This window comes from Hypomesus transpacificus, chromosome 14 (genome assembly GCF_021917145.1).
Source record: "Hypomesus transpacificus isolate Combined female chromosome 14, fHypTra1, whole genome shotgun sequence".
NCBI lineage: Eukaryota > Metazoa > Chordata > Actinopteri > Osmeriformes > Osmeridae > Hypomesus > Hypomesus transpacificus.
Window position 1 is genome coordinate 3,676,930 of NC_061073.1, and position 22,818 is coordinate 3,699,747.

At 44.3% G+C, this 22,818-nt stretch overlaps 2 protein-coding genes across 4 annotated transcripts in view; both read right to left on the reverse strand.

The window, feature by feature from the left end:
• Window positions 1–7,232, reverse strand: part of LOC124477267 (PDZ domain-containing RING finger protein 4-like) — a 91,590-nt gene extending 84,358 nt beyond the window's left edge. The window contains exons 1-2 of the mRNA XM_047034965.1: window positions 6,662–7,232; window positions 6,365–6,463 (exon numbers count right to left, since the gene is read on the reverse strand). Of these exons, the coding sequence (XP_046890921.1) occupies window positions 6,365–6,463; window positions 6,662–7,075 (513 nt within the window). The 5' untranslated portion in view covers window positions 7,076–7,232. The remainder of the gene's footprint in view (window positions 1–6,364; window positions 6,464–6,661) is intronic.
• A 2,298-nt stretch (window positions 7,233–9,530) lies between these two features.
• The window catches only part of LOC124476446 (contactin-1a-like), a 60,073-nt gene continuing 46,785 nt past the window's right edge, over window positions 9,531–22,818 (reverse strand). For all 3 annotated transcript variants that reach the window (XM_047033584.1, XM_047033585.1, XM_047033586.1), the window contains exons 15-24: window positions 22,313–22,436; window positions 19,224–19,382; window positions 18,880–19,029; window positions 18,194–18,264; window positions 16,985–17,219; window positions 15,338–15,441; window positions 14,558–14,744; window positions 13,443–13,555; window positions 13,114–13,270; window positions 9,531–12,009 (exon numbers count right to left, since the gene is read on the reverse strand). In XM_047033584.1, the coding sequence (XP_046889540.1) occupies window positions 11,933–12,009; window positions 13,114–13,270; window positions 13,443–13,555; window positions 14,558–14,744; window positions 15,338–15,441; window positions 16,985–17,219; window positions 18,194–18,264; window positions 18,880–19,029; window positions 19,224–19,382; window positions 22,313–22,436 (1,377 nt within the window). In that variant the 3' untranslated portion in view covers window positions 9,531–11,932. The remainder of the gene's footprint in view (window positions 12,010–13,113; window positions 13,271–13,442; window positions 13,556–14,557; window positions 14,745–15,337; window positions 15,442–16,984; window positions 17,220–18,193; window positions 18,265–18,879; window positions 19,030–19,223; window positions 19,383–22,312; window positions 22,437–22,818) is intronic.

A 22,818-nucleotide genomic window follows, 5' to 3' on the forward strand; every position in this document is an offset into this window, starting at 1 on the left:
AATGAAAACATACAACCTCGCTGCTACTAATTTCCTCTGAGGTTAGTTGGTACAGGGATATCAGTTCCTTTGACTAATATTGCCAGAGAAATCCTTCTCAGACTCACCAGGATACAGTCTGGAACAGCACAGCTTTCTACACTATTACTGTTCAAGGCCTACAAATCTCAAGTAACATGCAGTGCTTGTTTTGTTTTTTTATTGTATGAAGGAAATTTAATTTGTGAATATACACGTGGGTTGTTTTTGTCTCATTCTTCAAAGGTAAACGAAATATCCTGAGGACAGGATACTGAATGGGAAATTCAGAATAAGAATAATAAAGTGGTGACGACCAGATGACATTTGTAAAGTAATTAATGTTGCTCCTGAGCTCTTCCTAGCATCTTCAAACATAAAGCGTTTCCCATCTTGTCAGTGTACAGTGACAGAACCTGTTGGCCTCTGAAATGATGCCAGAAAGTAATTCAAAGTCAACCGCAAAAAAGTTAACTTTTGTGTGTGCATGTGTCTGCATGTGTGTGTGTCTGCGTGTGCGTGTGTGTGATTAGCTGTATGTGGGCTGTGCAAACAATATGTGCAGTTGTTATTCTCTTATGAAGTCAAAACAATGAGAGAGAGAGGGGTTAGTCTTGCCCCTCCTTGACACAAAGTGAGCGCTTCAAAGCTAGCTCTGTGCCCCTGGTCCCCCCTGCTCCTGGCAGAAGCACAGTGGCAGTGCCAGTGTCTCCGAATACCCTCAGTACACCTGGCACATTACACTGCCTTATCCCACTCCTCAACACCTACAAACAGTGAGAGAGAGTGTGTGTGTGTGCGCGCGTATTTGAGAGAGCGTGTGAGTGTGTGTGCTTCTAAAGCGCTCTGTACCTCTATGTATTTAAGGTATAATCCTCATGTCTGAACAGTGCCCAGGCCGTCTCAGGGCTGTTTGGAGAGCTTGATGTGCAGCAGGGAATGTTCAGAATGGATGGAAGATATTGCTTGTATTAAGACTCAAAGGCCTTTAGAGACTGTTGGAGTTTTGAGAGAGTAGGGGGGAGAGGAAAGGGAGTAGGGGGGAAGGGGGGTGGGTTACGATCGTGCTGAGGTACTGGGAGAGGTCAAATCATCTATGAGAATCCCTATGATGATTCAGGGATGTTTCGAAACAGATTGGTTTCTAAACTAAATAAGCCAACAGCAAATTCAAAAGGACCTGCCTTACTGTCAGTGACGTCGGAGATGACTTGTGCATTCCTTCATGGTGGCTGGAGGTTTGTAGGAGAGGACAGCATCACTCCACAGCACTCAGCACCAGACTCAAACTAAGACCCTGATTACACACTCATTATATGCTGCAGGGAGAGCCTTGATGTGTAAGTGTGTGTGTGTCTGTGTGTCTCTGTCTGTGTGCTGAATAAGGACTTTCCATGGTAATCAGTCTGTAACAGCTGGCCAGTAAGCCAGATGTATGTCGACCGTAAAAGAATTCAGTTGGATTTAGGGGTTAAAACTGCTGTGTCACTGACTAACCAAGAAACCAGTACTGGGAACAAAAGGGGGTGATTTTTACAGTCCACCGCAACCATTTGGTCGGTGAACCACGTCACTTCTGAGCCATCTATTCATCACAGAGATACAAGGAGATGAACGTTTGTTTGCACGAGAACCTTTCGTGTTACCAGTTACGAGCAGGGCGAAAGCATATCATCTGAACCATCTGTGAGAGTGTATGTGTGTACAGTGTGTGTGCATGCGTACAGTATGTGCGTGTGTGTGTGTGTGTGTGTGTGTGTGTGTGTGTGTGTGTGTGTGTGTGTGTGTGTGTGTGCGTGCGTTTAAAAGGGGTGTCAATGGCCCTCCAGTAAAAACCCAACAAACATGACCCCACAGCATAAGCTGGAAACCTCATCACAGCCTCTCTGACCTCATGTTTACCCTGTCCAGGCCCCTACAGCCCTAGCCTCTTTGCCAGATGGCGGCCGTGCGCTGGGAGGTTCAATGGGAGGCTGTGGGAGCCTCCAGGCTCTGGCTGTCAAGGTGTGAACACAGCGAAGGTCAGGTCTCTCTCCGGCAGGATGAGAGGGGATGATGGATGCATCCTGTCACCACACTCAGCACCTCAGACCAAGGCCAGCGATGAGCAGCCAGGCACACACACACAGCCATACTGTACACGCGTGCATGTACACTGTAGGATGCAAACACACGCACACACACACCAGCGTACACACACACACACACACGTACAGAAATGCAACCACATTGTTTTAGACAATCAATAGATCTGGGCCGGGTTTCCCAGAGTTGTTAAGAAGCTCTTAACGCTAAGACCTTCTTAAGAGCGTTCTAAGAATGCTCTAGAACGCTCCTAAGAAGCTCTTAGCATTAAGAGCTTCTTAACGAATCTGGGAGACCCGGCCCTGGAGTATAGCGTTCAACAATGTGTATTCTACCTCTGAGGGAGGTCACAAAAATGAAGTTTGGTTTGAATTCAACTGTGAGGTTTATCTAAACTCAGATTCGGATTCACTACAGCTACATTTCAAAGAAGCCAAAACAATCGACCGACACCTTGAAAGAACTCTTCAGAGTGTGAGCCAAATTCACCAGTCTTGTTCTTTACGACCTTGGTGGCCACAGTGGGATAGCTTCCTTTTTCACACCTCCTGCCTAAAACAACATGGGACAGACACATGGAAAGAGAGGAGAGTCTGCAGACACAAACACACAGTATTTACACAGAAACCTCCTTACATACTGTATATACACACATCCATGCACACACACATAGGCACACACACACACACACAGCCAAGAATAACAACACAGTTGTCGTGGGCATGTAGACTCCAAAGACTTTGCCAGCTCCATCATACACTCTCACTGTGGTCCAAACTCGCAAACTACTCCACAAAATGTCAATTGCTTCCTTAACTAATGACAAGGCCACGAGCCTAGGGTTCAGACCCTCAGCCAAGCTCACACTGGAGGAAATACTCGATGAATAATTGAGGTTCATATAAAACACAGGACCTACCAATTTATACCTTATCTGATCACCAAAATGGCTGATATTTAGTTTTTAGATATTTAGATTTTTTTAAGAAGAATGTACTGTACGAGAGAGACCACTACACTTATGAGCTTACGGAGATGTAAATCAACTAGGCTTATGTTTGTTTAAGCTGCTTCAGTAGGACTCAGTAATGTGTCTTAGTAAAATGAGAGAGGAAGTAGGACACTCCCACGACCTCCAGCTTGAGTAAACAGCAGCCATGTTCACTTTGGACGGTTGACCAGGCTAACTGACCTGAACCCGAGACAGAAACCGTCGCCAGGGAACCATGGTACAGTACCTCATATTTACACCTGCACACAACACTGGAGCTGTCGACAAGGGCTGCTCTGTCTGCTCCACCCACTCAGGAGACTCCCAGATCCAAAGCGAGGCAGGACACAGTATGGGAGTGTTAGGATGCATTAAGAAGCGTAGCATCAAATACAGCTTATGATCACATAGACAACTTGAGTCGGCAAAAGTAATCTACTGTCATGAGTACTGTCATGATGTACGTGTACTAAAGGTAGCTGTTGAGTGGAGATGGCTCCTAGGTCATACTCTGACTGAGAATAGATCCCAATACTGTCTCAATAGTACTGAGATGCTGAGACTGTCTGAGTGCCACAGTACACATGGGTTACCGTTCTCTGATACCGTATGCCTTCAGCTGAGGAGCTAGATTCGATTTTTCAATTCTTTCCCACCACCGTCGCTAAAGTTTGCTGAGAGTGGAAAAACCGTATTGTTTATCAGCAATCCGCCTTGTTGGGAGACTCGCTCCTGTGCAAGAAATCAAATCAGCCAATGCTGACGTGGGGGTCATAAATCTCTATTTTCTCAAGTCACGGCGCAATCTGTTCTTGTCATCTCGGAGTTCAGGGCCCAGAACAAATAGCCTGCTTTCCCTGCTGTCTCCCCTGATTGAATCCTGATGACATGCTGCACTCTCATACTGTACTCTCCACCTCTCCACTTTGTCCTCCTCTCCCTACTTCCATCTCTCCATTGATTTGTCTGAGGTTATCAGTGAGGTTTGCCACAGCCAAGAACTAGTATTTCATCACTCTCTGACAGGTGACAAAAACCACATCGCTTTTGGTGTTTGTCAGTTTGGCATTTCCAAAATGCGATTATAGTTCTATATACATACACGCTGGGCTTTAGCTACTAAATAAATGAAAACTAAATAGAAACTTTGCTTTAACTTTATAAAACAACTTTAACTGAGAACAACAGAACCATTACTTTTTCATAGATTTATTTAATACAATTTGATTCACCATAAAACAATTTAAGGAAACTACTTCACAAACTATGTAACTACAATCAAGTTCTACTAGGTTCTTGCCAATAGACTATAGCTGGTGGTTGTTTGCAGTAAGCACAGCCTAGAAGACAGCATAAAAATTGTTCATTGAGTCCATTCTGACAGCTTCAGAGAGCAGACCATCAGTTGAATCTTAAACCTCGGGGTGCTTAGAAAAAACACACACTAACACACACTAACACACAAAAGCACACACACACACCCACAAACACACACATGGGCAAGATTGGCTGGCCTACGCTTAGAAAGCCTTAAAATAACACTCTTTTCTCTTCAGTGCAGTGTAAAGGGAGGGATTATCTGTGTTTGAGTGATCACTACAAAGGTGTGTTTGGGGTACTTAAAACACCACAAAATGTCTTCTTTTTTTGTCTGCTTGATTTCAAACAGTCAGCTGGTGACAATAATTGGCATGCATACATTTTGGGGGTACATCTTGAACAAGAGAGTAACTTCACAGTCCATTAGATTAAAGCTTACAAACATTACAATTGGACCCATTGTTTACCCATATAGTGATAAAGGACACCCTGTTGAAATATGACAGCTCATAATGTGATAATTGGCCTCTTAATCCACTTTTGTCAGAGTGGGAATACAAATGACTATGTTCTAAACAAAATTGCATTTCCACAATAGGCTTAGGCTTACACCAAGGCAAACGTTTGCAACACAGCAAAGAGTTTGGCTAAAGTCCTTCAGGAAACAAAAGAAAGAAATGGAGACAGGAAAAGAAAGCACTTAGTAATAAATACAAGTCACGTCTTTAGCCTCGAGAAGTCTTAAAATAGAAGTTGTGTCAGTGCCCAGTCTTGGCAGCCACCTTGGACTAAACAATTTCCTCTATTAATCAAAAGTGAGTTAAGCGCTCTCACAGCATGCTGTAGGCAAATTAAATATATTTTAAAGGGCCATTAGGGCTATTAAACACCACCCACCCTCACACACACAAACACCACCCACCACCCAAACTACACATTGTCTTCCCAGTCCCATAGTGAATAAATCCTCACTCAAACTGAAAAGACATGGTAGGAACAGTAGCCCATTGAAGATGGTTCTATTTAAACTCTCCCAGACTACATTTACTCAATACTACTTATTAGTTACTGGACTTGGTACAACTTAGTCAAGAATGTTTCTTTGAATTTTAAAAACAACTATTGAGGATGCCTTGGGCTACTTCACAGGGGTAGAGGGCATTGAAATGCACCAAATGGTTTTCCCAGTGGTCAAATAATTTAGGGAGTTATCTGATAGGTTTTGGCTGGCCCTCAGGCTTCTCCAGGGCGAGCAACGCCTAAAAATCTGTCACTGTGATAGGTCGAGACATGACATGGGGTGACACGGGATCCCAACGTGACCCACCTCATGGGGTCAAAGACCACTTCATCGGACCATGTTTCACTTGGACTGAGAACAAAACAAGATCCACAATCTGTCATGCACTGTCCCTGCTCCGGGCTTTTGTAATAACGTACGCTGTCCAGCCCATTGTCAGAGAGGTGTAAGGTGTGAACAGCAAGATGGATTTACGCCTTTCAGGACAGGCTTGCTATCAATGTCAAATACACAGTCAGAACACTGGAAGGGCTTTTAGTTTCAACTGGCTTTTATCATACTGACTAAAAGGTCGTGGAAGGTGGCACAGAAAATGTGTTCATGTCCAAACTACTTCCTGAGAAGATGCGAGGAATTTGTCAAAGTATACAGTGCAATAATAAAGTATTTCCAAAACTTTACAGAGGATTGGATAGAGCTTTATCAATGTTCCCAAAGTCTTTTCCAACTGCCAAAAACTATGGAGAGGCAGGGAAATCATATGGACCAATGTGAGCTGTGTAACAATAGGCTACTGCACATGTGATAAATGTAATGTACAGATAAATAAGTCTACTGGAGCTTGATATGAATGTGCTTCATCAGCATCTTTCTTACAATACCTGATGTGAAGAGAGGTGTAATTATGAAAGCAATACTGTAAGTCTCACCTGTAATACTTTGTCATGTCCCTGGGGCTTTGCATCCACACCTGATGTGTCCTCCTCAGTTACCTGGGACTGGCAGCTTCCAGATGCCCTACAGTCATTCTGGATAATCAGGGTAATATTGTTATATATCAATGAAGTGACTCAAGGGTGCAATAAAGGTACATTAACTGGGGCATTAACTGTTCATTTTAATCTACATCTCATCAGCAAATCAAACCCGATGACAGTCACATAAGAGATTCAGTTAAAATCATCATATTGAGTCTAATAATGTATGTTTCGCTGCCACTGCCTCACCTTGTAATATTTTGTAACCTGTTCGGCTATGTTGTTAATATTCAGCATATACTGATGTAGTTTTCGCTGGTACTTTAGCGCAGCGAGCTCCGCTTCGCTCTGGAGGAAAGAAACTTGGGCCAGGAGAGTGTGTTCCCTCCGGCCCCACCTGAGCCTCTCCATCCGGGATTCATGCTCCGTAGATGCGCTTCTCTCCTGGAGCGCGTCGTTCAGCGTACGAAGTGCATCCAAACAGCTATGGTCTTCTTGTGCGATGTCTTCATGGGGCAATGGAAGCCCACATCCTCTTTGACAAATACCCACGTTTCTTTTGATTAAGTTTTGGTCTTCATTCATTGGTGAATCCATCTCGGCTGAGTTAAAAACCGTGTCACATTCGTCGTCCTTGCACAGATTTGGGCAGTCTGCGCACATGACTTGTACTATATAAACGATATAACTTCGAAAAGTTATTTAAAGTGTCAAAGTGTTACTATTGTTTGCCTAATACGTGTAAGCTATATAACTTGCCGTGCTTAATATTTGTAAACCACCTTTGTCGCAATAAGATGTCCAAATCATAACACCCCCGGGTCCCTCAAGAAAGGAGGCTTGTGGTGAACGCTTAGTCAAACCCACCTCCCACTCGAAGTTCTCAGTTAGCCCAACCTGCACAATATGGAAAATTCAAAGTTTCGTCACGGCCACATTTGAGAAAATGATCCTTCGTCAACCATTACAACACTCGCGAGTTCAAAGTAGGTTGATGATCTTCATCGTATCATATGTTTATTCACAACGTAGAGGTATATTGATTTGCTATCATCTCATGACACATTTATGCACCACTAGACGTCGCTCAAGCCCTCAGATTCAGGTTTACTCTGACCTTTAGTTACTGCAACACTTTGAATGTGTAGTGTACCACTTTGATTAAGATTTGACATGAAGTAGAAATTTGATAAACAAAGCTCTACCTAGGTTTGATTATCTATTATTTATTACCGTTCATAAAATGTTATTTTTTAAGGCTATGGATTAGGAAAATTACCTAGTTCACTCTGTATATCTAAGCACTGAAATCTAATAACTACATATGGATTCTTACTTAAAAAGCCTGATTCTATGACCCGGTCCCATGTGATGGTCTGATACAGCTTGATAGAGTGCAGACAGAGAGACAGACAGACAGACAGACAGACAGACAGACAGACAGACAGACAGACAGACAGACAGACAGACAGAGAGAGAGAGAGAGAGAGAGAGAGAGAGAGAGAGAGAGAGAGAGAGAGAGAGAGAGAGAGAGAGAGAGAGAGAGAGAGAGAGAATCTCATTTCAGAGCTGTCATTAAGTCTCTCTGTGTCCAACATTGGGTTAGAGATGCAGCAGGTAACATCACTCTTGCTGTGTTTTGTGTTGTTTGACATGTCAGCGAACGTAGTGATATGCTCTGGGATGTTCCACCTGTCTGGAGAAATACATTCACTAATCTGTGAGATGTAGAACACGGTTGTCCGTCTCCCTGCATAACAAAACAAAAATCCCTCCAGGATCCATCTGTCTTGTTTCATGGTCAGTGACAACATACAATATTACAATACAGAGTGAACATTCTACATTTTTTCTATAGGCGCGCTCTGCTTCCAAAATAAATAAGAGGTGATTTCGGGTGCGAGTGAAAAAAGACTAGTAACTTAAAGTAGAAAAAAACGCACTCTCAAGCTTGCTCGTTGTTTCTTTTGACCAGTTTATTTAAGATGACAGACGCGTTTCGGCCTACTGACGATGGCTTAGGCCGAAACGCGTCTGTCATCTTAAATAAACTGGTATTGAGTTAAAAACCGTGTCACATTCGTTGTTTCTACTTTACGTTTCTAGAAACTGTAGGCATAGAGAGGGTCAATAGTGAATCTCATGTAGGTCTTAATTCTCACCCAAAAACAAATATCACATGCAGTTCTGGAAAAAAAATTACCACTGTACCTTTTTCTTTCATAAAAAAAAGATAAGAAGGACAGTGAGGAACAAAAGGGTAACATTTAAGAATTCAGAATTGTCCTTCTCAACTTTTCGTTTTAAATGAAAGAAAAAGGTGCAGTGGTTTCCTCATTTTTTTCAGAGCTTTAGATCCGTTTAACAAAACCCCACAAAATCTTAAATCATTATTGGACACATGACACTGTAGGACTCAAACAGCTGTTTCTTGTAGAAAAAAGATTCTGTGGGAGTCAATGTTATCAGGTCGATAGACTGAAATATTATCTTTGGTATTCTGTTCACTCGTTTTGGAAAAAGATAGCTTTCTATAACACAGATACAAAATTCACAAACAGATTAACCACAATAGCTTCCATTCATTTGAGGGAACATGCTGTTGATAATGGATTGCTAATAAATAATGTAGGGTTCCTCCTGTCACCTGATAGCAATGAAGCACTGCGTCTGAATATTTCAGAGTTAGATGTTTTCACAATCTAATGTTTTATCCATAGTGTAAAAAAACTTTACATAACATTTGTTATTGAACAGTACTGTGTTACATTGGACAAAAAGTCAAACTGTTTTGAAAAAGCCTTTTTCCATTGAGGTCAATCCTAATATCCTACCTAAGGTCCCCTCGTCAGCAGTTCTCAAGATGCCTTCCCCTCTCCCCCAACCTGACCCCCCAGCCCTCAGCTCCCAGCCCCAAGCGTTTCCCTTTTCACCATTTCTGGCTCACTTAAGCAGTATCATGTTTAAAGAGCACAGCGTGGTCTTTTTAAAACAGCGAAGGCTTTGTGATTCAAATGTAGCGAACATAGCTGGCCTGGCCCAGTCTTTCATTTTTAGGAAAATAGTAGGTTTAGATATATATAGTAATGTGAAAAAAAATACACCAGTCACCTGCATGAATAGTTAACTACACTTTTATTGTTCCTTTTAAGTCCAGCCAATGAGAGAGAGTCCAGTTTCATCCCTCTCAACATGTATGATTCATGTTCAGTACCAGTAGTGCCGAGTTTCTGCAGACAGACGCACAAACCCCACTGATGTCATCAAACCCCGACCATATTAATGCATGAGACCTCACAATCATTTCTCCACTAAGTGAGATAACCACAGTCTGTTTAGCTTTTCTCTCTACAAGCTCCGTCCTTAGACTTACATACATGACATGAACCGCTTAACGAGGCAGCTCTTAGACATGTTACTGTAGGCTTTCCTCCTACACAGTTTCTGACGTAAAGGGGTGTCACTCAGGATGGATAGATGGATAGATGTCTGATACCACATAGGCGGTCCATAAGCTGACTAGTTTGCCTGTTTTGAGTTGAGTTGACTCAATGCAATGTAATGGAGTGGTAACCGAACCATTCATTTCCAATGGCATGCATGTTATGATGTATAGCAACCGTCTCCATCAAATATCAAAGTTCAAGGCATTCATGCATTTGGCAACTCTTTCAATGATTTGTCGCATGAGGGGAAACTGGGAAAAGCACTTTGTGGTGGATGTTAATATAGTCACTATGTAGGAGCATCAGTCACACAAATGATTTTGTGGAGCAATCAAAAAATGCAGCATTTCCTTCCACTTTGGGGGGAATTATTAACCTCTAACTGTCCAACCAGTGGCGAATCATGACATATATTATTCCCAAACAAACAAACAAAAAGACGACAACACCAATTAATAATGCTTATATATCTCTGATCACATTTAACTTGTGTTCATAAAGACAAAACAAATGAGCTTTGGATGAGTTCACTGATATTGGATGGATAGCTTGTCGATCTTTTTGGATAATGATACATCATATGAAGGTTAATGATATAGGAGCTAGGCAGGTTGTGTTAAAAATATACTTTAGCCATTGAAGTATGTCAGACATTGCACGATTAATAAACAGTAAATAGTGATACTCAAGACTGAGCCACTGAATAAAATTAAAGATTAAATGATGAGATTAAATGAAATGCCAACATTCTTTAGAAAAGCACCACCACGTCCCAGGGGTCGGAAGCATACAGTCCAAAAAACGAAAGAAACACATTTGTTTGCATGAAACTGTATCGCTGATGTTGGAATAATCCACATCTCAGTTTAGTTATGAGCACAGAGCACTCCTACAGCATTGGACGAACGTTGCAGCAAAGCCATGTTCACAGCACACGACCATGAAGCCTATGGATGTAATGTACCCAGAATGACAGGCAAACCAAACACACACCACCATCACATGGTTTACGTTTTCTCTCAGTCGGAAACTGCAGGTCTGATATGTTACCAGGCTCATTTCTTGTTTCCAAAGTAATTGATAGATTCATCTTTACAAACACGGATACGGGTGCTATAGAAACACAGCCATCACTCATGGTAGAGGATGGTCTCTTTTTGTCACTCAAATTATTCTTCCAATTAACAACATGTCAACATGCAAACACTTGTAAACCGTTGTATTATCTAACACAGAGCATGTTATGAGTTGGAGAGGTCTGGGGATCAAATAAATGTTCATCTTAACAAAAATTTTACAGCATTAATAGTATATTAGAAAGCAAACCCATATAAATTATTGCATATGTATTATATTAGCAGGACAGAAATGGCTCTTTAGTCTACAATGGTCAATACTAAAACTGAGAGTATGTCAGAAACCTTTAGTTGACTGTATCTCCACAGTTAAGGGTGTGTGCTTCATTTTGAAAAGAAAAAAGACAAGGAAAAGCCACCGTTATGCAAAAACACGTAAACACAAGTTCATAAACTTGTACACTTATCCTTCGCAACCATTCTACTTAGCTTATACTATGGAATGCAGTGTTGTAGGGTTGATTATTCAGAACCTCATCGTAACCACACATCGTATGAAAATACATACTTAGAAGCCATATCTTCAGGGTCAAAGAATATCTGCCATACTACAGAAACAGTTAGGTATGTGATTGACATACTCGACGTAATGACGACACTTATACTGTACGTCAACTAGTTAAGAACAAGTCATATAGTTGTAAAGGATAAGTGTAACTGTTTACATAAGGCATATTGAAAAAGTTGAAATAACTCTTTTTTATGTTCGTCCAAAGATATTTTTATCAGAATTAAATAAAGAATATCCTGGATGTCTTTGTCCTTTTCCAAATTATGCTTTCTGTCCTTTCCACAAGCATATTCCTTGGAGAGAAAGGAATATGGCATTTGGCTGCAGATTGTAACCAAAGATTGTGGAAAGAGCTGTATTCCTCATAGGCGCCAACCTTACAGAGTCTTCTTCACTGGTGTGAAGACAGATAAAGATGTCGCTACATTCAGAGGCCCAAGCAGATGAGAGCTACCAAGAGCAGGGAGGCCAGGCTTAGACCCTGGACAGCCACGGCACCTCCACCTGGTACACAGACACAAACAAAGACATCTGTGTTGGAATTTGGACATCCACTGAATGCATACAATTGCAACAGACACTATACACAATCTCAATGAAAGGAAAACACCACTCACTCATCCATCTGTCAAGACAGCTCCTTCTCAGAGTTGATCCTACACATGAATTGACCCCCAGTAAAGAATAATATCCCTAGAGTGAAGCACCATCATCCATCAGAGGGGATTCCAGAGGAGTGGCATGTTGTGAGATCACCTTACCCCTATCATATCCCATCCATGTGGAGATCACCTTAAATGCTCCCATCGGTCACAAAAAAATGCATTTTTAATCCCCCCACAGCTCACATTCCCAGGGGCTGGAAGATGAAGCCTTCAGGAAGGACCTGGAGTCCCAGATAAGGGATACCAGTGGGGCTTCCCCTACTCATCAAGATCATTTACAGAGACTTAAGAGCCAGCTCCACAGCCAGCTAGCCAGCCAGACGGACAGCCGGTCAGTCAGTCTGGGGATAAACCCAGTGGGCCATCACCAGGTTTTAGTCATGGATGGTGGGATACAACCCCCCCCCCCCTAACCACCTTCTTTTACCTCAGATATGAGCTATGAAAGTCTTAGTGACAGGCCCTGCCCAAGGGCCCCCTGACAGTGACAAACGACTCCCCCCGCCTCCATCTTTACAGCTGGTATAATCCCACTATCTGGTGACAGCCCAGGAATGAGCAATCAGAAAATGTCGTCCCTAGGTTTGGAATAGCGACTCTTCAAGAGGGAGTTTCTTGATGTGGGATTGACCGGACCTACGGAGGCATGGAGGCAGCATGGACTGAGCAGTGCTGTGTTGGGGTTTTCTAAAGCTCGACAATATTATTATGCAGAAAATACATTTCCTGTCAGGGACTTTTTCAGTCTATAGACTCTTAATTGTGTGACTCCTAATGCGGAACTGTACATATGACCTTAGAATATTGCTTCAAAGCACACACATTCTGCAGCTTGTTTATCTCACACCACAACACACAGCACCCAAAATAGACATATTCTGTTATTAAGTTTTTCTAATGGTTCATCTAGACGAACAGTAGTTGGGCTGACGGGGTACAGTACCTGCGATGCGGACTTGTGCAACTGCCCCGTCCCCTCCTTCAGTGTGAGCGCGGACCTCGACCACATAGTCACCATCTTTGTACAGTGGGAGGTCTATGAACTTTTTAAGGGTGGTGTACAAAGTCCCTGTAGAGAGGCCCGCCTGTCTGTACAGGACCTACACACACATACACACACACACATACAACCACACGCACACACACATACAAAACCACATAAAAAGACAGACAGACAGACACACACAAATGTTATATTCCTAGAGACTGGCAATGCTGAGTTCAAGTGAATAGAAGGCCAGTGTGTTGGTATTGTAATATCCCCTTCCCTACCTTGTAACCATATATTGTTGACTCATTGGCCAGTGGTTCCACATGCTCCCAGGCTATGTTCACTGATGAGCCTTTCAACTTCTTACTCAAGATTTTGGGAGGCCGACTAGGAGCTGTACGAAAAAAGGAGAGAAGCAATTATTGAAAGTAAAGATTTATACAGTATTTCATTATATAACATTGGATACAACTTAACTATATCCAGATACAATTTTATGTAGGTAGAAGTAAATATGTTTTTCGAGGAAAGGTGGAAAATGGTAGCCTGGTACTAACCAGACCCTCGTACATTTCATTTGCACAGAGGGTCTGGGATGTCTCGATTGACAAACGTTAACTTCCTTGAAGGCGGGTCTTCTGTTGAAGTTTAAAACTATTGGATCCACCCAGAGCCACTCTGATTTGCCATAGCCAATCGCAAGCGTTCGCCTTAGCCAACTCCTTCACCACTACTGTAACGGAGCTAGCTGCGTAGCTGGAAAATCAAACTTTTCCCGAACCCCGTGGGGAGGAGGGCCACAACATCATGGCCACCAACAAAACTCAGCAAGGAATGTTCTTGCTCCGGCTTTGCAGCGTTGCCACAACCGCGGAATAGTTTTGCTCGCATCTTTCTCCGCCGCCATTACTGAACTACTCAAACAAGTGCACGACATTAACGTCATCGTTCTCAGCCACTCCCTCTGTTCGCTGATTGGACCTACAAAAAATGTGTGTCTGGAAACCGACTTCAGAACCGACATCCCAGACCTAGTACAGAAGCAAAATCCAAATTGAGCGGAAGTACGTAGGAGGGCAGAGCCAGGCTAAGAAAATGGCTCATTATAAAACTTATGAACACAAGTTATCTAGTTACTGAGCATCACCACATAATTGCCTATGGAAAAGACAAGGTGCTGTTGAGCTGAAAAATCACAAGAATGCAATACCACATTTCTCTTGAAATGTTTTTAAGCGATAGTAAAATCACTGAATACAACACATTTTAAAAACGTGTATATGACAAGCAAAAAAATGGACGAGGGTTTGGAGAGATGATATTTTTCCACCACAGAAATGATCAAACCCATTCCCAGATCACACAGCTGTAGGTATGACATAGACACCAGACGTACGGGCTTTCTTGGTATGGATCTGGCAGCGTTTGCTGGGAGGCCCAAATCCAGCGGCGTTGAAGGCCAGGACCTCGATGAAGTAGTGGGAGTCTGGCTTCAGATCCTCCAGCCTGGTCTGGTTCTCCCTGCTGGTCACCTGGACTTTCTCAGCTGTCTCGCTGTCCTCCTTCTTCCTCCAGTATTTCACCTGGGGGGGAGGGGGGGGAGATAACGGTGGGAGGATAACAGATGGTAGGGGTAAACAGTGGGAATCATAACTAAGGTGGTGGTAAGACAATTTAACAGAGAACCAATATAACACATTTTGATCAGCATAACATAAGCAATTGGTAACGTAGGAAACAGCAGACAAATTAAGGCTACATTATAATGTGCATGAATGTACTAGGCCATTGGCAATTTGTTTAAAATAATGATACATTGCTTTTGTGATGTGCATAAGTGACTACAATAGATGAGGTTGAACAAATACAGAGATGACAGAGAATTTAAATTGTGATCTGAGAAATATAAATAACCAAAGCCACTGAGAAGAACTGTCATCACCAGCTGCATCACAGGCACTGCACAACCGCATCTATCTACAATTCTAGACATCTGTGTGTCACCGACATCATTGCGGGCACTCTGCCCTATCCATAGTTCAAGTAATCTGTTTTTGTGTTGTGTGTTTCACTGACATCTTAAGCACCAACTGCATCACGGGCACTGTGCACTAGTTAATTAAAATGTCAAATGTAAATGTGAAATAGAAGCACTTCTACATGGATGTGAACAGACCTGGTATCCCTCCACACCCTGCTGTGATATGGGGAGCCACCAAACAATGGCGTCTGTGGCTGACAAGGCTCTCCCCTCAACTCTGGTGGGGGCTTCGGACGGAGCTAGAGGAGAAGAGGGACAGAGGACATTACGTCACACATCTTAAAAGAACCTTTGAAGTTACCTGTACATCTGCCAGGTGTTGTTTTTTGCGTCGCTTGTCAGGATCGCTTCTATCGCAACCACACAGCCCTGACAATAATGAATGTGTAGCCATCCATTACAGCCCTAGCTTGGCATAAATTATTCTTAACTAACAAGCTCAGGATCTACAGGCCTACCTCCCACTCATGGAGTTATTAATGTGAATGTACAGGATCTTTGAAATCTCTCTGTGTTTACAGGGAGGCTGGCTCTGGTAATTCAGCATCCTTCCTGCTAAGGCATCTGTTAGCATGCATTAATCACTGGATGGAGCAGGTCCAGTGGCGGAGCTGTCTCCCAACCCACATTCTTCCTCTCTCCATCACATGCTGTCATTGGGTTACGAGTGCACAGTATCCTTTCCAAGGAGCTGTCCTCTGATGTTAAATCCCCTCACTGGAAGAAGTTCCAACAACCTTTCACACACGTCATTGGGACTCGAGTTAAAGACCCACACTAGCACTGTGACACACATTCCGACTGACACACTCACCTCGCAAGCACACTCCCTCAAACACAAACACACACAAAATAACACACGTACATATAATCACAAACACACACACTTTTTACACTCCCAAAGAGCATTACCATGGCAACATATCTCGAGTTCCCCCCTCCCCAGTCAGACCATTGTTATCTTGATTGTCTGTCAGTGGAAGTTAATATGTAGGCTAAATGCTTTGCATCCTTGGGTGAATTACCATCTTTCTGGTTCACGCTACGTAGATCATGATAATCCCACTGCTGAAGGCTTACGGAGGCAGGGAGAGGGGAGGAGGGGGGAGAGGAGGGGGGAGTGGGGGGCAGGGTGCACATTCAAAGGGGAATTAAAATTCCTCACATTCATATTGTGGACTGGTTATTAAGTGTATCGTAGTCTGTACGCACTGACACTAAAAGATTGAAATAGTAGGGGTTGAACAGCACGGGGCACAGTTTTGACCTATCTGTGCCAGTTACTGCTTAAGATGAAGATGCCCAAATGAGCAGAGGTCAGTTTACATGTGGTTGACCTTATGATACAAGTTTGGCCAGATGGTTGGTGCTGGGTGGAGATAGGGGAGATGGAGGAGATGGGGGGTGCTGGGTGGAGATGGGTGGAGATGGAGGAGAAGGGGGTTGCTGGGTGGAGATGGGTGGAGCTGGGTGGAGATGGAGGAAAAGGGGGTTGCTGGGTGGAGATTGAGGAGAAGGGGGTTGCTGGGTGGAGATGGGTGGAGATGGGTGGAGATGGAGGAGAAGGGGGTTGCTGGGTGGAGATGGGTGGAGCTGGGTGGAGATGGAGGAGAAGGGGGGTGGTGGGTGGAGATGGGTGGAGCTGGGTGGAGATGCGGGGTGCTGGGTGGAGATTGAGGAGAAGGGGGTTGCTGGGTGGAGATGGGTGGAGATGCAGGGCGCTGGGTGGATATGGGGGGAGCTGGGTGGAGATGTGGGGTGCTGGGTGGGAGTTGGGCTCACCATCCTGGGCAGAGTAGATGACAGCCGTCAGGCTGTAGGGCCCCTCTCCTTTGCTGTTGAAAGCCTTGACTTTGACCTCAATCTCTGTGGAGGGTGGGATGAACGAGTCCCTGTGGACGTATTCCTTGGCCTCGGGCTCCGCTACCGTCACCTTCCGCCACACTTTCTCATTGAAGGGCTTGAAGGCGATGAGGTAGCCAAAGTTGCTACCGTAGTAGTATTGCGGCTGCACCGGCTGGGGATGGAGAGAACAGCCCCGGCAATAACAGAAGACAAAACAGGACAGTTGTCACTCTTATCCAAAGCAACGTAGAGAGGAGTTTTTAACCTGCAACCCTCTAGCACGGAGCTACACCCATGCCCACTGTATGATGACAATGATATTCCTTCTGAATGTTTCTCAGCAGTTATGACACATCATTTTAATGTAGCGAGGCGTTCTATCCGTCCAGGCCTCATCTGCTGTGCCTGGCTTTGGATTGACACCATATGTGTGGTCGGGCAGACGTGCGTCAAGGACCGCTAACCCATAAACACATGAGCATCATTTACCAGCTGCTCTGGGACCAATGATGCCAAAAACAAGGCAGTCTGCCCAGGGACTTAGCTCCAACAGGATTTGGAGGGGTACCGCCAAAATGGAGGATAGTCTTTGTGATCTATTGTTAATTTCTGTGCAGGGCCATAAGCGAGAGATTAACTACAGATTCAGAATACAATTGCAGTTGACAGTGTTTTCAGTTTATACTTCACCCTTACATACACTGGCAACTGAGGTGGTGCTCCATTTGTGAGGAAGAATAGCAATTATCAGCATAGTGTCAAGGAGAGTAATTAGTATCCAGCTCTGGAAAATTTGGAATGGAATTTAGAGAAAATTTGGAATGGAATTTAGAGACCACTGCACCTTTCTCTTTCATTAAAAAAAAAGCTGAGAAGGACAATTTTGAGTGAGGAACAGAAGGGTGAAATTTGCAGTGGCCTCTTAAATTTGACCCTACTGTTCCTCACTCAAAATTGTCCGTCTCAACTTTTTTTTTTTTTATTAAGAAAAGGTTGTAGTGGTCTCAATTATGTTTTCAGAGCTGTATTTTCAGTTTTACTCGAATCGACTTGAATGTGAATTGCTCAAAATCTCATCTGCCAGAATTGCTTTTCTTTCATTACATCTCTTTTCCCAGAGACAGAATTAAAAGCGTCCAGACCTACCGTCCAAGTGATGATCAGCTCCCTGCTGTTCTTCCCGCCCCCTCCAATGTCCGAGGGCGCCACCACAGGAACTGTAACAAGACGGACGACGCCAACCTCTCAGGTCACATGTACAGTGTCCACCCAAACAACGACCAGCCACATATTATACAGTACCCTGCCTCCCACCTACTGCACACAAACAATGCCAAACCACATATTGTACCATGGCACTACTACTGACACACAGCAGCCTAGTCCAATATTCATGTTCGCCCCAGGACCAAGAGAAACACCGTGATGTTTATGTGGGATCATTTCTACTGAGAGTCAAAAAGGCAAGAGCACTTCCCTGCTGCTAGGCAAGCTCAGCTCTCTTGACCTGTCTCTGCATGGCTCTGTTTAAAGTGTGCTTTGGCTGCGAATGTTGTTTTATCAAGGGTAACCCTGAGTCTGGGGTTTCAATTGTATAAGTGAATCTCACTGTACAACTGAATCACACAAATATTATTTTGAGGGACGTTTTGCGGTGAACTGGGACACACACTGCTAATGTACAATATACATTGGTAGAGTTGAATCATCAAAATCTTGATACTTATATTTCTCAATATTAATTTGGGAATATATGACTGTAAGTGGCATACATTCATATGTCTGTACCTAGGGCTGTACTGCAAGAAGTGAGCCATGCTCCGTGTTCTTACCAGCATCCTTGGTGGTGACCTTGGGTGAATGGGGGCTGGGGTCTCCTATCCCCAAGGTGTTGGTGGCTATCACCCTGAACTCGTACTCTGTCCAGGGGAACAGATCCACGACGGTGGCCTCCTCAGAGTTTCCCTCCACATCTGCAGGGGCTATAGGGCGAGGAGGGAAAGTAGCTGATGAACATGCATCCTGTCGCAGGTGAGAGATCAGAAATCTACGAATATGCTCCCCTTTGTTATGGTTTGTGTTCATCCACAAAGTCACTACAGTCCTGTCAGATGTGTGTATGCATGTGTGTGTGTGTGCTTGTTTGTGCACGCGGATGTTGCTTTTATGGGCTCACATGTGGTGGCTGCTCTCCAGTCCTGGAAGAGGGAGTCTCGGTACTGGATGGTGTACTTGGAGATGGGGCTGTGGTTGTCTGTGCCCCGGCTCCATGTCACCCTCACGCTCTTGTCCTTGATGTCAGACACGCGCACCCCCCCTGGGGAGCCAGGAGGACCTAGGGAGAGGGGTGTGAGGGGGGGGGAGGGTGGTGGTGGGGGGGGGGGGGGGTTGAGGGCAGTAGGGAAATGGGGAAGGGGGGACATTAATGAGAGGAGGGAAGACAGTCTTGGCTTCTTGCACTCAGTAATGATGATGTTACAGTCGTGTATTGCGCCACTATTTTGAGAGTCCGTCACTTACAGTTGGGAACGTGTGCATTCACTTGTTAGTGCATTTACAGTGTTTCTTCTTTTACTTGCATGGGTTGGGGGGATATTTCTAGGCAACATTCCATGGCAGCCAAAATCTACCCTCAAAATCAACACTAATTCTACACAACATCCGCTGTCTGAAGCATGTCCAACCTCTTAACATCAACTGTCTGACAACTGTCTGCCCATTTTTACATTTACAGACTTTCAGAGACAGACTGACATGATAAGACGTTCAGGTTCAGGGGTAAGTAACATACATGAACTCAAAGGCTAACGGGGGCAAGCTCTTTAAACTCTCTTCTCCTGGATCCCTCGGAATCCTGTAAAGCAGTCTGAAGGCTCTAAGGAAAAACCCAGCCTTACACAGCCCCGGAAACCAGGCAGGGTTTAGTCTTTCATGCCCATCATAGAACCCAGCCCAGAGAACTAAGGCGATTACACAGGCAGCCAGTTGACCCTTAATGTCGCCCCTTTCCTCCAATGAATCTTGCGTGACTGGCACATTCTGGACAATTTATCTGTTCATTTCAGGGTGGTGGTAGCATTGCTGGTTCTGTGAGAACCTGTGATGTAGGAGAGAGTAGCGTTTGAATCTAGTTCGGCATTCATGCCATGGAAAGCCTGTACCATGCGGTAAGATTAACAGATTGGCCTTGATTTTCGAAAAGGTATTTGAAACAAACAACATATTCACTTTCTCTAGCAGATTTTGCCGCTACAAATCAAAGAATGAGCCTGTCAACCCAAAGCACTGAGATACTGTAATCTCCTGAGGTAAAGTATTAAACACAGCCTATTAAAGCATTTCTGTGGAACTACTATGATACAGGTGCAGTGCCAATGTTTTGGTTGAACTGATATTTCATAATAGATCCGCTTCCTTTCTCACAGCATTGACGAATGGAAGTCTTTCATCTCTGTTCCTGTGAGCGCTGGCAGTTGGCCCTCCATCAAGAAACCTGCAGGGATGCAGTCCTTCAGCGAGCTACCGTCATTTAGTGTTCCACAGGAAGTTCCATACAGCATGTTAGAGTGGGTAGGAGGACACTCCACACACATATCACACAGGTGTTTTGAAAACCACTCTGGGAAACGTCACAGTTGTCCTCAGCGTATTCACCTGGCCGTCTGTCAGCACCTGTTCTGAAAGCACACCCAGGGCACAACAAGGATCACTGACGACCGGATCACTGCTGGAGCTCTTAGTCCCATTTGAAGAGCCTCTTTGTCAGGTAACAGAGGGCTTGTTTGAAGGCCTGGAGGGGAGCTGGAAGGCTAGCCTTTCACTCCCCAGGAAGCGGAGGGTGAAAACACATGAGTCACCTGGGAGGTGTAGCAAGACCCTTCAGCAGCACGCCCGGGAGATACGGCAGACATGCTGGTGCTCGGTTGATACACGTCCGCTTTACAGGACGTGGCGAACAACAAGCAATTCAATCAAACGTGTTGTGATGAAAGTTGCACGCCGGATGAGGAGAAAGTGAGCTGTGTGTATACGTCCAGTCACACAGTCAACGGGTCTCTATCAGTTAAGGTATCAGCACATTATCACACAGTGCAGTAATACACACTTGCTTCTCGCATCTGTGACTCATCATTGTCCAAGTCACCACATCGTTAAAAAATAACGACTTTTCAGGACGGAAGCATCGTGACAGAAGAGTTGGCACTAAAATCTCAATTTTTATCTATGGCTGAAACAGTTCTCCTCCCAATTTAAAGCATTGTAACGCCTTGAGTGTCAAAGAGAACCATGTTATCACTTATCACATATACAAATCTAGAGCAACTACAGTACAACACATCTCTGCTACTCCGCAGCCAAGGATAACCTTTCCAGTAAGGAGTGGCAATACTTCCATAGTCACATGCCTGGTTACCTAACAGTTCTGAGATATTGAACACGTTTCAAGACACACGGTTCTAAGACAATGTACGGTACCAAAGTAAAGTCTGTAGGCCCCTGTATCGTTTTCATTATTATTAACTCCAGCCAGCTAGAAGCCTGAACTTTCCTCAGGACATCAGCTCTGGGTCTCTGGGGTTTTGTGCAGGAGCCCAGCCCGGTGAGAGGCTGTGGGACACAGGATCCTGTGGTGTGGTTGGCAGGCCTCCAGGACAGACAGCATTTCCTCCCCCAGTGTTTTTCTCCAGGACTCAGATGGAGTCACCGGGTTGACAGATTAGCCAGCAGAAAAAGCCACGGTCTGGCAACTCTGGCATGATTTATTCCTCCCAACACACGCTCACACACACACACACACACACGGTCGCACACGCGGGAGCGCGCATACACACACACACACACACACAGTAAGAATAGTTTTTTTTCCACGTGTAATAAAAGGCACTTCAGAACTGGTTTGTAAATTAATTCTTTTATGCATGGTTTTCCAGTACATTTACAAGCCTTCACTATAACTGCACTCTTTCACATGGATAAGAGTGGTTTCTATTCAATAAAGGTGTATGGAGTAAAAGATTTAAGACAAATTACTGCCTTGGAAAATGTCATCAATCACTTCTCACTCTTTCTACAGCTCACCACCCTTTCATGCTACAGTATGATTATCTACATTGTGTGTGTGCATGTGAGTATGTGGGTCTGTCTGTTTGGATCTTTGTGTGCATGTAGGTCTGTGTGTGTCCCCTTGTGCATCTGTATGTGTTGTGTTTACGTGTACGTGTGCGTGGCGTGTGATTGGGCCTGCTTGTGTGTTGTGTGACTCACCCCTCACGACCAGGTCAGCTGATGCGGTGACGTTATCCACAGGGGTTTGGGCGGTGCATGTGTACCGTCCCGCATGCTTCAGCTGGCTGTTCTTAATCTGCAGCTCTCCGCTGGAACTACCGTTCTGACAGGAGGAAGACAACACACAGCCTCTTCATTCCTCAGCCCCATCAATCCAGTTAGGATACACATGCCCTCCTTCAAGGGACCTAACAGCACCTAGCATTCTTCAGAGGCATTGAGACTTTCGTTCAAATAAACCAGGGAGCTAAATACACTAAATGTCAGTTGTATTACCGGGATATTCTGAAAAACGAATTACCCCGTTGAGTCCTACCATGAGAGCGACTCAAGCCACAAAGAAGCAAACCGCGGCTGAGGAAACATAGAGGTATCGGCCCTGAGCTGGTGATTAGGGAAGCTGCAGGGAGCTTGGCTGGGAGGCGAGCAGACCTTCCCTTAATTAGACCGACTGCTTGTCTGTTTGTCAGTGGAGCAGCACGCTG